A 17678-nucleotide genomic window follows, 5' to 3' on the forward strand; every position below is an offset into this window, starting at 1 on the left:
TGCGTGCACGCGTGTGTGTGTCAGGGGGAAGGGTCTGCATGTGTATGTGTGTGTGTGAATGTATGAAAGGGAGATAGGGGCGGCTGAATGATCTGCAGCACTTGTCCATCTCAAGGCTCACATCTATCTACCGTCAGCTATCCCACTGCCTCTGCCAAATCATATAGTGAACAGAAGCCCGCCAAAAATGAAGTTCCTCTTTTTGTAAGCGGTCTGATTTTTTGCAATGTTTGGGTTTGCAAAAAGAAAAAATGCTGAAGACTGTAACACCACAGCATGTAACTATGTATTTCTTTTAAGGCAAATTGTTTACATGTAACCATGTCATTATGTTGGAAGGTTTCTTTTATATGGAAAGCTATTTCAACAGAACTTCTGGAATTATTTTAAGTTCCTTTTTAGACTCTCTTGCATAATGAAAGCCTGCAGTACTATTTAAGTTTTGTAGTACTTTCAAGTTTTCTAGCTAGTGTGCTTTATTTGTTTTGGGGAAATGCATTCAATCAGTTCAGAAGAACTTTAAATACTTAATATTGTAATCATTAATCCTGCAAGAACTTTCAAAAAAAGTATTGGGAGCATCACTGAAGTCTTAAAACAGCCTTGGAGATTTGTTGGTCCCCATGGTTCTTTACAATCTAGTTGACCCTACCTTTGAAGATTATCACCCTTGAATCAGATGTCATGACTCACTCATCTGAATCCAATCCATTTGAAATCAAAAAAAAAGTCTGCTTTCGTGTATGTACATGCATATTTCTCCATACTAATGAAGAGAAATGAACAGACTATAGACAAACACACAGTAAGTAAGCACACAAAGCTGCGTGTGTTGGTATGCAGATATATGTGTAAGTAATAAGACAGATGTAGAGTACTATGGCATTTCCAGTATGTTTCTAGTTGCAGTAAAAATAGAAGAAATTATAAATAAGGAAATAAATTTGCTAGACAAATGGAATAGCTTTTATTTGAAATTAGACTAGTAAGCAAAAAGCAAATGAGAGCGCTTTTTTCATCTATGAATTCAAGAAAATGTAACCAGCTACCTCTCAAAAGTGGAATTATAGTTCTTCACAAATTGTATGCTGGATATATATGATCTAACACACTTTTTTCTCCTTCAGCTTCTCTCAGATTGTACGATAATTTTTAATAACAGTCATCCTTGCTCCCTCACCTTTATTTTCCTATTCATCTATTTTTCTTCTAGAGTAAAATTAGTGTACTTAGTGGATTGCTCCAGGTAATGAAGAACAAAATTCAGCTCATCAACTGTTACATGGATTAGTTTAGGATAATTTTGTGTAGATCATAGGAATTAAGTGTTCTGACTCTAAACTGTCTATAAAAGTTTTTGTTTTTTGAAGACAGGAATATAGAAACTGATGTGTGTCTTAATGTGGATGTCATGATGTCTCAAATGTGGAACTGAATAAGTGTGTGGGAGGGACTCGCCACATTGCTGCTCCACTAAGATTTGCGTGTGCTCTTCCTGGTATTTTTCTCAGTATTCAGTGATTTTTTTGCACTCATTCAGCACCAGAATCTTGATCTGCAAAGCAGCTCTCATCTGTGCTAACCCTGTCACCACTGCTCTAATCTGTCCACCCTGACCTTCCACCTTCAAGTGAATAAGAGCTTAGGCAGGCATAGTGCTGTAAGCCGATAGTGCCACCGGCTTCAGCTGAATGAAAGGAAAGGAAATTGTTCCATATGCATTTGCTGTGGATTAGCATATTGGCTTACTGTTACAGAGAAAGCCTGTTAGACTCCTTTGGGTCCTGCATGTGCATGGGAAACACCATTCTAACTTGCTCTTTGTATCAGAGGTAAGACTATAGGAAAAACAGGAAAGAAACCCGGTCCAAAGAAATTTAAAACTGTTTCTAAAATTAGCCTGGGTTTGTTTGTCAACACTGAATATCAGATAAGACTGTCTCCTAGCTGTGTTTAGAAAAAAACTTTGTATAAATACATTTCTTCTACTTAATTTATTTCAATATGTCGTGCACTTTTATTTTTGTGATAAATATGATCAAGAGCTGTTCTGTCTTTTTAAGCAGTGAAAAATTGCTGAACTGTTTTAAAATAGGTGAAAAGCAGCAAAAAACTTTTTGCAATCTTTACACTTTATAATGTTGACAATATGAATTGTTGCATGTTATATGCCATATCCCGCATTACAGTAAGGATTTAGAGTGATGTAGTGACATTCATGTACAGAAAGGTAGTGAATGTTATACCTGAAATTTTGTTTTACCCCAAAAATTAATTATATCATACTGGGTAGTTCTAAAATTCCAGCTAACTACTTATTTTTTCTTAGAGTGATAAAACACTGAGCAGCTTCAAGCTTAATATATGCAAAAAAAATCAAGAGACAATTGAAGATCAGAATGAGTGAAGTCTAGCTTTTCTACCTCAGTAGCTTTGAATTAGAGCCAAATAATGGATTAAATGACCAGGACATCGGCTTAGTGTTACGTAACATATTGTGGGAATTTAGCAGGTTGGCTGTGAGACTATGAGCTTAAAATAAATAAGGAAATACCAACCTCTGTTTTAAAATTACTAAATTTTGGTTACCGAATAAATACTTTTAATACAATTTAGAACCAAATAAAAAATTTTTAAATTCAATTAAAGTGATTCATTTTCAGATTGGTTTTCTCTTCTGTATTTAAAAGAATTCTATCCTGTTATATTCAAAACATGTAAATATAAAAATATGGTTAAAAAGGTTATAAACGGAGAAGCATAAGCAGCTGACTTTCATTTTAGTACAATTGAACATTATTTATGTATTTTTATATGTTATCTAGTCTTTTGTTGCTTAAAATTATATTGCACGTTAGAAATTGTGATTTATGACATTCTATGAAATAGGGAAAGCTTACTGCATCTGTTTTTGTGTTACATATTACTTTCCTTACTTTTGCAATTCAACTATTATTGTAAGGCTCAGGGAGCTAATATCAGTTCATTACTAAATCCATGAAAATATTTGTTTAAAACATTCTTCAGTTATCATCAGTCCTTATTACTCTGTATCACAAGAAACTTGGCTTCTTGTGCAAAAATTCTTATATGGAAAGATGTACATGTTTGCTAGTTACAAATCACCAGAACAACTTGGTATTTATTTTGAAATGAAATGAGAGAAACACAAAACTTTTTTTATTGAAGTGTCTTGAGTAATATTTGCATAGTCTATATTCCTTAAGAGTAAGTTTAAAAGTTTTGGATTTAAACTCACTGATGTTTTTCATACATCAAATAACACTTTAATAAAGGACCATCCTATTTGCATAATGAGGGACATTATCACCTCTGCTGTCAAAACACAAGATTGTTTTCTCTTCAGAAATGAATTAGCTGGGATGCTTAGCATACATAGGTACAGAAAGGTTCATTAGCTCTCTGATTTAGGTAATTTTTCATACTAGTGCAATGTGTAATACTCAAAACTAGAAATACCTAATTCTGTTAAAGTTTTGGCAATGTGCGTTTCAGTGCTTTTACTCATTTCTTTTATAGATTTTTAGGGATTTGTAGGGTTGTTCATATAAGAAACCTTTCAATTACATTCTAAATATTTCCCACTGCATTACTCTACTTTTTAGACTCAGTAAATATTTATTATAATTAACTTGTACACTAAATTATAATTAGAATACTTGGTTAACTCCCAATAGTAACTTTCATCTGATTATCAATTTTGTAGTAACATTTGATTTCCTTTGTGTTTTTAGCAGGAACGGATGCAGGGGACTCTGAACTGAGTAGTGCAAGTGCTGAAGAAGGAGACTTGTTTTGAGGAAACGGGAAAGAGGAAGAAAAGAGAAGGGAAAAATACATAATTTTAAGGAAGAAGGAGAGAAAAAAAAACGGGGACTATGGGGAGAAAAAAGATTCAGATTACAAGGATTATGGATGAACGTAACAGACAGGTGAGTAGCGAAAATAATGTATTTGAACATCATATTATAGGATGACATTATTAGAAATAATTAAGAGGGTGGTAACTTTGTTTATATACATACATGCATACGTATAGTGTGTATATATACACATGTACACATATACGCAATGTATGGAAGACTGTCAAAGAACAGGTACTTTTGGAAACAAACAAAAACTTCACATATAGTTTTTTCAAGTCTAATAACACGAGTAGCTAGGAATATATTAATGTAAACCTTGATTCTATAAAGACTGATGAGAATACTTTACTTTGGGTCCTTTCTGTAGTCCCTTTGACTTCAGGGAACAATATATATGATTAAGTGCATCTGAAAATTGTTACAGGCAGGTTACAGTTGTTTAGGGCTTACAGTACTGTATTTTTTGAACTATTATACTCCAACTTTATTTGCATCAAGACTTTCCTTTAAATTCATAGATTCAAATTATTTGTGTTTTTACACATTTGCAATATTTTTATATTTACAGCCTGCATAGAATAATATCAGTACTTCATAAAAAATCTGTGTTTTTTATCTGAACATGGATTTTTAAAAGAATTTGTGCATTATAACACATTCTAAACCCAACATCCAATAATAGTGGCATGTTGCAGTCATGAGACAAAGTTTCCCCTACCAATGCAATGGCTTAATAGGTCTGCCAGGATTGGTTAATTAATTATTATCACTGTTTTAAATGAAATGGCTGAGTAGCTGAACATCACATATTAGCAACACTACTTCTGTTAGTTAAAATATGATCATAACTTAGAGAAATTGCTTTTCTATTTTCAGAAAAAGAAAATTCAGGAATTGGCATCTTAAAACAAAATCAATGAAAAGCAATTGTTGTTTATATCTGATGTAACTGATGGATATTTTGTTGAAAAAACCTGGAGATTCGCAAGTGTGAGAAATTAAAATTATTTAACACTATGTCCAGTGTTCTGCATACATGTGGTTGCAATTTTGGAGTAATTTTCTGTAATTGTTTCTTAATCACCTGATACTGACTTATTATTAATATATTAGTTATATTCATTTGGCCTATTTTCTTTACATATTCAAGTTGTTTTATAAAAAATGATTATGTTGTTGTTAGACTTCAAGAATTTTAAAATACCAGAATAATCTTAACATAACAACAAATTGTAATTTTTAAGTATGCTTACCTAGAATTTGTAAATTCTCTAATGTGGGTAGTAACTTGTATTCTTCATGGCAGAAAACCAAGTTTGAAGGAAAAAAATATACAAGGATTTATGGGGGATACAGTCTGTATTATCCCTAAAGGTTGCTTATTGCTGTGGGCCAAGCCAAAAAGCAATAAATCCGTCAATATAAAATCACCACCATATTTGTTTTAATTGGTTTGTAGCCTGGAATTGAAATTGGATGTGAAATATTTAACTGCGTATACCAGTAACCATTAAGACTCTGGTTTTTTGAACTCTTCCGTACTACCATAGTTTCTTTTCAAAGTGGATCTAAATTATTATTTTGTAAATAAAGCTGTAAAATTTTGCTGTTAGTAATGTTACTTTATACAATAGCTTCAGTCTCAACATGTTTACTCAAATATTGGACCTACTTAAGCCCTCAGTTCTGTCAATCAGGTATCTTTTAAGAAGAGTAAATTTACATTTAAAAAAGAACACAGCAAGCATTTAAGTCATTCACTGTAGAATTTCAGAATTCCAGAATGAATAATTATCAATAAAAATACAACACTGGAATATTAACAACTGTAGTATTAATGCACTTACCTTGCTAGTGTTTGATAATTTCCGTAGTTTTTATTAGCCAGATACACTGAGAGGCTGAAGGTACAGTTCACTGTGCTTTAGCCTCAACATAAAATAATTGGCTTGAATCTGCTTCCCATTTCTACTAATATATAGAAACATAATTTAGAAAGTGCTTCTACTAGGTTTTGTCCTCTTTATATTTAGTGCCCTGATTTAAAGCCCAGAGAATTTGGTGAAAAGATTTCCATTGATTCAGTTGGACTGTGGGATCAGGCTTCTGAGTTTTAGCCATTATAAATGATTAAATACAAATGGATTTTCACTAATAGCTGATCATTCTTTAAACAGTTTATATGAGACATACTCTTTTAGAAGCCGTATTGTTTCTTACAATATAATATATTCGAGGAGCTATTGCTGCTTGTGTGGGAAGTTGCATCATTTGATTAGTTTTCTAATTTATATTCTTACAGTAATCTTTAAATAATAACTGGCTTATATTTCTGTACTATTTTTCATATTTGATGTCATAAATCTATTTGAATGTTTAGACTAGATTAAAAGGTTGCAGATGAAAAATCTGTTAAAAAAATTTTGATTAACAAAAAATCAAGACCCCAGCTGAGGCATAGTTCTGCAAAACTTATTCATAGTTCCATTTACCATGACATGGAAGGAAGACTGTTCAGTTTATAAGACTGTTTTTCTCTCCTTATTACTACCTCAGTGGAAAGTATTTGCAAGAACAGCAGCAAATCTGTTTACTTTAAACTGCATTATTGTTATTTATATTCAAAAACAGTGTGGTTTTACAGTACAAGGAATGTTAGATGGAAATACGATGTACATTGTTCATGTATTCTCAGCTTTTTCAAGCACATAAATTCTCTACAGGGCAGCACATACAAGGAGAAAATAGATGGAGCATGAATCAGAACCAAGGGATATAGCAATAGTTGAATTCTTCCGCCCTCTCCCATTGGAAGCATGCAGCTGTTTGGTTAACACAGTTTCTGCAGAAGAGTTGTAATTGTTACAAAGCCTGTGGAAGATGATTTCTACCCTTGCTGTTCCACTTATTTGCCCAGTATCCTGACTAACTGTTCAGGTTAACCATAGGACATTCATCCTATCAGCAAACAGCTGTTTTCTTCCACACCACTGTCTCCTATGGTAGGAGACTGCTCTGTTGTTCAAAATGCTTGTGAGAGCAGATTGGGAAGGACAGAAATAGTGCTGCCCTCCCTAAAAGAGGATTTCTTCTAAGCAAGTTTAGTTCATTAGACTTGTGTACCGTACTCACCATCCTGATATAAAATGTAAGTTAATACAGTCTAAATCATCATATGTCTCTGGGTGCAGACCTCACAGAAATGTGCAACATGGGCACATTTTCCTGAAATTGTTGAAACTTTGAAGTATGTTAAAGGAAAACTACTGCAGCCTAGATATGAGAGGCCCAGTCCTGTTACCTTGGAGCACATGAGAGCTCTATTACTGACTTCAGAGAGTGCAAAATCCAGGCTTATACCTAGGAGGTGCAATTCATTTAATATCGTTTCACATTGGCTGCCAATTGGCTATATTTTCCTGGCCTCATAATTATTGTGTGGTGACAAAGTGGGCAAGGATGTTTGAGTCTTCTGTGCGTGATCCCAAATTCTCTTTAGTTGTGAAACTTTCAGAAATGCCCGTAGCCATCCAAAAAATTCCCTTTCACTCTACTTTAGGCCACAGGCAGAAGGAATATAAATAACTGCCAGTGTTAGACTAAGTGTGTATTTTGGTTACCATCATGGTATTAAATGCAAATTAAAACTTTAAAGAGAATCCTGCTATAAGCAGCCAATGTGACCAGAGACTTTCTTTATATTATTGTGACAGTGGATAATATAGTCTTGGTAAAAGCGACATCAGTAAGACATCTGTGGTCGAGCTGGTCAGGCTTATGAGATTGTAATAGCCTTGTGAACAGCTCCTCAGTGTAGGCTGCATACTTGATACTAGTGGCACCAGCAATAGAATTAGTAGCCAAAAATACTAGCACTGACATCAAATGTCGGAAGCTTCTAACGGCTACGAGTTCCTTGTGCAGGAATTGCTATCTGAAGGGTGTGAAAAATTCTGGGTTGCTTGAAAAAAAGAGGAAGGATGTTTGTAAAAACATGGCTGAAAATTATTTTCGTGTTTTTTTCTCTAAGTGCATAAAACTGTCAGCTACCTGTGTTACGGCCAACACAGGAAGGAAAATTTGCATTCGTCCCCCTCAGAAAAGTCTTTAAAATTTTTCCTATTTATTTTTCATCACTTTGAAACATTTCTGTTAGTTTTAATTAGGATCTTTTGTGGTCTACCATAGAGAGGGATCGTCTGAAACTGTCTTTATACCAATTCAGGCAGGGTTGCCCAAGTTTAAAATAAATATAATGATATTGTATTATTGTTATATAAGGTCACTTAAAAAATGTCTCATTAAATCCATGGTCTGTGAGCTAAACTCAGAGGCACATTGACCTAGGAAAGAGTGCATACTGACCCAGTGACATTCTGGAAGAAGGTCTAGAATGCCCTCTTACTTTTAATATGCTGATTTTTCTCGTTAAAATCAAGAAAGATCTGGTCTTATACAGTGATCTACCATTTATCCCTCTGATCATTGCATTTTTAAATTATTCTTCTGCTTGTGAAGCATGCTGTTGTGAGATTCCCAATTTAAACTCAGCTGACTTAGCTAATTTCTGCACACATTGTTTGAAATGTCTCTTTCAATTTGTAATGAGTTGCTGGGGGTTTAAGTGTTAGTAAATATCATAGGTAGTGTATACTCTAATATTAAGACATATAAATATTAAAACACTCTATTAAAGTAGCTTGTCTCTAATTCTGTTGGATTTTACAATAACAAACGCTGCTTAACATTTTCATGTGTAGAACTTTTTATCATTCTTTGATTTCAGCAAATCTGTAGAGCTATAAAGCAAGACTCACTGCAGTTATCAGCTCAGCAGAGAACAAATTAAGGCAGATGAGTGAAGTGAGGTTATGGGGCAGGGGAAGAATATCCTGGAGGGAAGTGACCGTTTGCAGGAAGACCTAGATTTGTTCTACTGACTTCGATACTGCATGCTGCTAGTTTCAAAACTAATTTCAGACTTATGTGCATCTATTTTTATCTGTGCTTCAGTGCTATCTAAAAGGAAAGAGTAAAAAACTGTCGGCTGAATCAGAACCTTCTCTGCAGAAACAGAAAAGAGCCTTGCACATTTGTGCTAACACAAGTGCAAGTTAAAGAGGAAACCTTTTTCTACCAGTATCCTGATATTTTCAATCTTCCCTGATGCGATGTCTTGATTTTATAAAAGATCTGAGATTTTAGGATTGTTTTTTCTTCCTAGGGAAATATGAAATGAAAATATAAATGCTTAACAGTGCAGCTAAGCATCATTCTGTTCAATGAACCTTTGTTTTAAACATAATATTCTCTTTATCTTTTACATATTAGAATCCTCCCTCTTGCTTACATTCGGTAGCACATGATGAGCCATATCTTTGAAATATATCATTACAGTTAGGCCTTGGTCAGAGGGGAAGTTAGTTTTCTGTAGGCAAGGAATACACCCCAAGTTTTCATGCCTCTCAAGCTGTACTGATTGATAAAGCCGTGATAGCACTTTTCATGTTGCATCAGACTACCTGAAAGCTAAAGTTTTAAAATACATGCTGAACTGAATCATGAATTTCTAGAATGTATTATATTTAAGTGTGCTTGTATTACAAATGTATATTTTGAGTATAATTTAGAGTGAATTAGTGTAAGGTAAATATTTAGATCAAATTACTTATAATTTGAAGTGCGAGCAAGAAGCCTAAATAAAGAGAGTGCGATGGTAAATGAGGCATCTGCCAACATAGTACAGCTGAAAACTAATGCAGACTCAGGCACAGCCTTGCTGTCTTGTAAGGAATGGTTTGGAAAGCCCTCAGGGAGAAAGAGCTGGAGGTGGGAAGCAGAACTGAAGCCATTGTGGAAAGGAAGAAGTTACACTCTTCCTGTTATGACAGGAAATGCAGACAAATGTGCTTCCTGACCATTTGCTCAGCAGGGAATGAAATATTCTTTGACCTTTACCTTGCGAACATTTTAGCTGCACAGAACTAGTAAACATGTTTTTTACCCTAAACATCTATTTGTACCTGCCAGAAGTAGTGATAGGATACAGAATAAAGTCAGCTTTCTTGTAGGTTGTATTAGCTAGTGTGTATTTGATAGAGATGAATTTTCTCATTTATATGTCTTTGCCTAGAACATATATATATATATGTGTGTGTATACATCAATATATAATGGATTTAATCCTATCTGTCTGATTCAACAAAAGGAAATGAAATAGCAGAGATTGACCATTATTATTCTTGTATCCCTATCAGTTCTTCAGATCTTAAGTTATTATTTAAAGTGTGAAGCATATTTGATATTGCCCAACCTACTAATTTCTGGGTTGCCATATTATCTGTTAATTAACACATCTTCAAATTATCCCTCCTTTCTTGACTCACAAAGAAAAAAAAATCCACTGTCATGTTAAGGACTTGGATAGACTGAACAATATCACTATTTTAAGTTTTTGATCTGTAATTTATATACTAATACACTAAAAATAGGGTATAACAAAGAAGTACAAAACCTTCTTTTTTATGCTCATTAATTATGAACATTTTATTTTGTATAGCTGTAATTTTAGGGCATCCTGCACAGAACTCCTCTTTAGCTGGACTATTCAGTAAGTTGTAGCCTAGTATGCTTGAGGCTTTCCGGGACAATAGTTCTTTTACCAGCATAAATCACTGCTGTCTCATTGCTGTAAGTTATGCTGGAGGGTTGTAAGAACATGGAAGCAGGCTGCTGAAGAGTCCTTCACTGCACTTTAAAGGGCCTTTCATTTAATATGACATGCCCAGCCATTGCATAAAGGAAGGTTTGTCTAGAGCAAAATCCTGCACTGGTTCTGCTTACCAGTTCACTGAGGGTTACTGTAAAGACTGTTGCAGCCAAGCCTCTTCATAGGACAAACAAAGCTAAACAAAATCGAATAGGAGGAAGTAGAAGAGAGACTATGACAGAAGCTGTTGCCTCTGTAATAGTTACTGGGGTTTCAGCATATGATAGGATTAAGTGTCTGGCAATGGCACTTCAGCCAAAAGCCCTTTGGTTTGTACCTGGCCAACTTGATTTTGCTATGTCTGAAGGTGATTCCTCATGTGGCACCTCCTATTTGCCAGATACCTTCCGTCTACCATGCCTGTTCGGGTCCCTGTGTCTGAAATTTAGGTATTTCAGGTGGAAAAACAGAATAATATTTCTTTTTGACCAGGCAGTATATGTATCAGATACTGTGATACATAAGTGGACCCTGTTTTCCCTAGCCACTCACACATGTTTAATGGCAGGAAACGTATATGGGAAGGATTATGTGCAAATTCCCTGTTTCTCTCATTTTCCTATGTCAGCAACTATATTTCTTTATAATTAGGATAGGAAGAAATACGGGGAACCCTGATATTTTGCCACTGAATTGCTTGAAATAGCACAGAACTGCTACTTTAAACAGAAAATGTAAGCATACACACTGTGATTGTCAGTGACAAACACAGAGTTCTCATAATGGCACTACTATTAACGGCTCAGTCTCCCAAAATTAGCCTATCAGAGCCTGTGAGATTGCAAAATAAAGGACTAGAAGGAGACAAATTAAGAACTAAAAAAAAAGAATCTCCAGCCTTGTACTTCCCCACACGCACCAAAAGAAATACAGAAAGAAGGAAAGATTATATTGTCACAAAGATAAATACGTGTCTTGAAGAGTATTCTAGTCAAATGGGAATATTATGTCTGGTCTGTTCCTCCACTGATATATTAACATCTACAAGCAGCACAACATTTTTGTTATAAACTTAGCTAAATCTAGACTACTACTAGTGGCTACTATCCCCATTTACTAATATAGTATCTGAGTTAAAAAATGGATTGACTTGTTCACATACATGCATACGCACACATATTTGAATTTCAGCATGTCAAAGGATCTACACTCAAAACCAAGAAAAATTATCTCCTAATGTATTTAGTTTAAATAAGCATTACTTACTACGGATTAAACAAATCTGGCTCTGGGCCAGATTACCATCTAAATGGAGCATACAACAACAGGTACTCATGTACAATTGCAGTCTGGCTGTCTACATCCCCATTCAGACGTTGCAATGACGAGTCCATAAACCACCCCTCAGAGACACCTCTTGCAACTTTATATATGGAGAGCTAATTGAATGGTCTTTCCTGGGTAGTGAAGAAGAGCTGGAGTTGAAGTGGAAGAATATCCTTTTGACAACTCTCTTTTGTCAGTCCTTCCTCTAATGGGTTTTCACCATTAGCCAGAATTTCATCCAAAATGCACAAAGAGCTAATCCTGATTTTTGTTAGTGAAGGTAGAAACTGGCTCCTTCATTTTGTTTTGGTTTGGTTTCCTAATACTTGAAAGAAGTATCTGATTTACTCACAACTTATATAGTCATCAGCATTTATATTTCCTCCTATGAAATGCAGCAGACTTTAGGAATCTCATCTTTTACATACACCATTCCCATTATGAGAGCGGTATGGCTCTAGAGCTTTGAAAAGTAAAAAGAGTTAAAAGGAAAGAGTAGGAGTAGAAAAAAAAATTAAAAATGTAAAAGAACAGTGTTATTTAGTCAAATAGTAGTAGACTAGTGGTTTTTTTGACTAAGTATAATATGCAGGGATGGAATTAGGTTAACTTTTGGTAAGTAGTCAGAGGTAAATGCACTTGCTGCACACTTTTTTTTTTTTTGCAATATATATACAACCACGCTTTAAAAAACTCATAGATGTATTTAGGAACTGTGTTATTATTTTACACCCTGTGTTTTATATATACATGCTTGGATAGGTTTTAAAAACAGTTGATGCTGGCCTCTTATCTCTTCTATTCCTCCCCCCACTTTACTTTCATTCCCCCCAATTCTCACCATATCATTCTAAAATATTATCCTATCCCAGCAGAGAAGGACTTCATAAATTGCATTCATTTCTCCAGAAAAGCAGAAAATTTGTAAACTGAAGGAGACCTACAAATTAGAAGTGAATAATATCTTCCAAATCTGGTTTAGACAGCAGGCATAATTAATCATATCTAGACTAAATTTGGCAGGGAAGAGTATGTATTGATTTGATTTTTGCTGCTGAAAAAAGTTAAATATTAAACGAATTCCATTGAAATGCATGCACATTTTTGGATATCCTTTCTAAAATATGTTGATGAATTTGCTTACTGTCGTTATGTTTTCTTTCAGTCTCTGAAGCACTTTTTATGTTATTAGGACTCTTAGTCCCAAAGACACAGTCCTGACAAAATGGCAGATTGTATGTTGATATATGATGCCATTAGGACAGAGTAATTCCAATGCAGTATATGATAGCAAGACTGTGTGATTACCTGGATTTATTGGTACTGTAGCTACAGCTACTGAAAAGCTTATATTCGGTAGATTGTTCGTGTTTTGTTCACTCCCAGAGCTGACTCAGTACAAGCAAAATTGTTAAAGTGCAGTCAGAGCTTCTTCAGTGTAGCTTTCAAGCTCCCTTCCACCTAGACAAAAGAGGCAAAATGTCTTTAATAATTTATGTTAATCTTTACCAATCAGCAACATGTCTCCAATACTAGAATATTTGCTATTACCTTAGATGACATTTAATAGATACTTTTAGTTTAGGTGCATGTGGCTCACATAACAAATTGAGACCAAAAGAAAGTTAAATAATAAAGATGCTGTTTAATTTTATTGCTCATGTAAATATTTTGGAATATGGAAGAGAAGTATATTCATATTCCTAATGAAGCCACAAAAAAGAAATTATGTATAACAAACATTTGTTTTTAAATGTCTTTAAAGCTATTTTTAATCTTTCCTGAGGATACTGACCTTTCCCCGTAGATTTGAAAGCACAAGTTACAACCCTAACTATAGACTATTGTAAAAGTGTGTGTGTATATATATAAAACATATATATATATATATATATAAAATGTATATTATTATCTTTAAATGTAAATACTCTAAAATGCAAGCTGTCAATGAGTCTATTTAAAAAGAATAGTTATACTCCAGGTCACCGTAGAAACAATAAGTTACAATTGTTTTTCACGCATTTATGAACAGTGGGAGAATGCATTATCTAATAGCTTTGGAAAATGTTCGATCAAGGAGCTATTAGCAAACTGAATTCTGAGCAATTAAGATTATACTTTAAAGAAAGAAAGAAAGATCTTATCTGTTGTCCTTTCTTTCAGTTTCCACAAAAAGGAACTCTAACCAGTATCATTTTGGTGATAAGTATTATGAAATAAGTATGTGCTATGCAGCACAGCTGTGTGGTTACTCTAAATGTTCAGAAGCACCTAACAGTAAACACAAACAGTGGTTTTAAAGATATTTCTGTACTGGAGTGTACTTTGATGGTAAGAAGCTGTAACATGCTAAATTCTGAGGTTTCTGTGCAACAGAAACCATACTGTACAGAGGCACTCCACCTACAGCACTGTGGTCAAAAAGTTGATTGAAAAGAGTTTTAGATGCAGAAAAATATGTCGAGTTAGTATATTTTATTTTCTGTGTGTTTAGCTTTTTCTAAACTTGATATATATATTGATATATATATATATATATATATATATATGTTTCTGAACAAATGCATCAAAATTTTCTGCAGTCAGGGAAAATACTAATGGAGTATTTGAAATATTAGTATATTTTCCAGAATTTGGATGAAGTTTGTTGCCTATCTCATTATGCATTCCAAGTGCCAAAAGCCATTGAGAGAGACAAATTTAGATAGAATTTACTATCAAATATATATACTTGAGATCAGTGCTGTGGAAAGTGTTTTTTCTAAAATGCTTGAATAATTATCTTTAATGGTAATCCATCTTTTCTTAACAAGATGTTGACAGAGAGGCTACAAAGATTGAAATGGTAGTAAGAGCAATAACATTTAGTATACATTTGGGAGAACAAATGTACGGAGTATTGGCATAAAGCCTCGTCTTTTTGAGATGGACTAGCAAATAAGGATTAGCAACACTTAAAGGTCACATTTTCCAAAGCATGACCTGCTGGGATTCTAAGGTAGGCTGGGGCTGCAGTTAGCATTAACTTGCATTAGGAATGTGACAAGATAAAAGAGCGGCTAAACAAACCATGTACAAAGGAATCTTCTTGCCTCAGTGTTAAACCAATTGCAGAAGTACTACTTACTACCTATGCGTCTTAATAAACTAGTAGCAGCAAGTGTGGGATTAGGCAAACCTGTAATTTCAGTTGAATGCCTGTCCTTGCCATATCATAATACCTTCACTAGATGTTAAATATGATTAATAATAAGCATAGCCAAGATTAATTAGCATAGCCATATTTTTTATCTTAAACATTCGTATTTCTAAAAATTGCTAGAGAAGAAAATAGATGTAAAAAAACCCACAAACAGTCATTGTATACACTTAACGTGTATAGGAAGAGAAAGAAAAAAGCAGAAACAGTTTCAGACATACAATTAGTTTAAAAATCACTTCATAGTTTCTTATTGAAAGAAACATTTCTTATTGGAACTTATAAGCTGATGTGGAAAAGGAAAAAAAAACACATTTATTCTGTGTGCAGGTCATTTTTTGTCAAAACAGTCCCTGTGGAAAATTATACTTATGTACAGATTACAGATGATTTTCGTACTGCATAGGTTTTGCATAAAGTTTCAGGGCATTAGCTGTCCTTTTGAGAACTTTTAAGCATATTCCTATTTTTACCTATATAATATGACCAGGGTCCTTTGTACTAAAAGATGTATTAAAAAAAAATGTATTTCTAAGCATCTACTTTGAAATGAAATAAAGTATGCTACAGCTGTGTATAAATAATATCTTATCTCAAAGAGGATATTTTTTGCTGGCCAGCTAGAACTTGTTCTTCATTCTTCCTTTATATTTCTCATTTTTCAAATGAGAACGTGAAAGTTAAATAAAATGTATTTGACTTTCTTAAGCTAGACATTTCTTCCAAACTATCATGAGTATATCTATATAAACACTATATCTCTTTTACTCTACTTAAAATTCTATAGGAAATAATTCTCCCTGCTAAAAATCTAGTCAGCCAGGATTGAGAGGCAGGATGGAATCAGTCAATCCCTATCAAAAATAAGAACTGACTGAACCTTCTGTTCAAACTTTTTACAACTGCAAATCTGGAGTGCAGTTTTAAAATATTGATGGGGAAAATGTATGCAGTATAAATACAGTGTCCAAAAGGGGCAAAACTCTTAAGAATTAAAAAGTTAGAAAGAAGCAGCATTAAAATTCATAGTGCTACTTAATGAAAATGCCCCATACCTTTTACTTGTAGCTTAAGTTTTGTGCAATGAGAATTATGTATATTTCTTCAGTTACATAAAATACAAATGGATACTTATATTCTATTTTGGAAGTAAATTTATATTCATGGATTTCCCTTCTAAACTTGTTCTAATCAAAGACTACAGCAGCCACACTGTATTTCCAAGAAAAGAAAAAGGGCTACAAAGACTGACATAGGGATTTTTGATGGACTTTTCTTCTTTTTTTTCCAGGTGACATTTACAAAGAGGAAATTTGGGTTAATGAAGAAGGCTTATGAGCTGAGTGTGCTATGTGACTGTGAGATTGCTCTGATCATCTTCAACAGCACCAACAAACTGTTCCAGTATGCCAGCACTGACATGGACAAAGTGTTGCTGAAGTACACAGAGTACAACGAGCCACATGAGAGTCGAACGAATTCAGATATTGTTGAGGTAAGACTTTGCGTCCTGTGAGGATTCTGTTTTGACTTGGCTCCGAGATTGAGTATCAAAGCAAGAAGCCTGATCCTGCTTTCTCAAGGGTCTCAGAACATATCTGAGAAGTGACATAATGGTAGAAGAACAGAATAGGGAGGAAAAGGTACGGCTTTGGGGTTTGAGGTTGTGTGAGACATGCAGAAGAGCAGCAGAGGTTAGAGCGAATTCATATATTTTGTGAACTGTAAATTTTATCCTGCTGAGTCTCACATGGTCAGCGGAAACTCCTGCAATGGGATCAGTGGCTCCCTGTTGTCCAGCTTTCTGAGCTGCTTTGTCCTTTAGCCTTCTCCATGCCTTGGCCACTCCCTGCCGGCTGAATGTCCTCCTGTCTCCTCATAGCTCCCACTGATGTGCTCCCCAGAGTACATTGCTTGAATTGTCTCCTCACTCCAAAAGTTAGAATGCTCTCAGACTGGAGGAACTGAAGAATACAGTGTAAAAGACAGGGAAGAAAAAGATGTTGAATCACTACTCCAGGGCATTTGATTGAATTTTTTAAAGCTTTTTGTTTATTTTCAGAGATAGGCAGTTTATATATACACTATTAAATAAAGCAAGCTGTATTTACAATTACTGAAAATTATTAATTTAAATTCAATTTTTTTATTTTCAGCTTCTAATATTTACAGAAAAGTCAGTTTAATATGCAATCACATTAAGACTCAAGCCGTGCAAAAAAAAGCTTTTATAGATTTTGCTGCAATAGCAAAATGCTCTGAGTAAAATTTTTTAAAAAAAGCTTACGTGACTTATACAAGTAAGTCCCATTTTCATAGCATCTAAGTGATTAAGCATCTAATGATAACATTTAAAAAAGCATTGGAAGAATGAGGTCGTGTCTTACAGATAGAGAAATCAATGAAAATTCAGTCATATATGCTACTGAATGCCTTGGCCTATGCAATTAAATTACTTCAGATCTTTAAAAAAGTGTTAGCTTCAGATTTTTAAATAATCTGGATATTGCTGAAAATGAGACTGATGTTTTTGGAATCTTCACTGGGCTAATCATGT

The 17678-nt window shown here is 34.2% G+C and overlaps 1 protein-coding gene across 8 annotated transcripts in view; it reads left to right on the top strand.

The window, feature by feature from the left end:
• Positions 1-17678, top strand: part of MEF2C (myocyte enhancer factor 2C) — a 131309-nt gene that overhangs the window by 47784 nt on the left and 65847 nt on the right. For 6 of the 8 annotated variants that reach the window (XM_062599583.1, XM_062599589.1, XM_062599582.1 and 3 more), the window contains 2 exons: positions 3756-3953; positions 16413-16616. In XM_062599583.1, the coding sequence (XP_062455567.1) occupies positions 3900-3953; positions 16413-16616 (258 nt within the window). In that variant the 5' untranslated portion in view covers positions 3756-3899. Of the gene's footprint in view, positions 1-156; positions 205-3755; positions 3954-16412; positions 16617-17678 lie in introns of those variants that run through there. The other 2 variants (XM_062599585.1, XM_062599584.1) reach the window with 2 other exon arrangements.

Source organism: Rhea pennata, chromosome Z (genome assembly GCF_028389875.1).
Source record: "Rhea pennata isolate bPtePen1 chromosome Z, bPtePen1.pri, whole genome shotgun sequence".
NCBI lineage: Eukaryota > Metazoa > Chordata > Aves > Rheiformes > Rheidae > Rhea > Rhea pennata.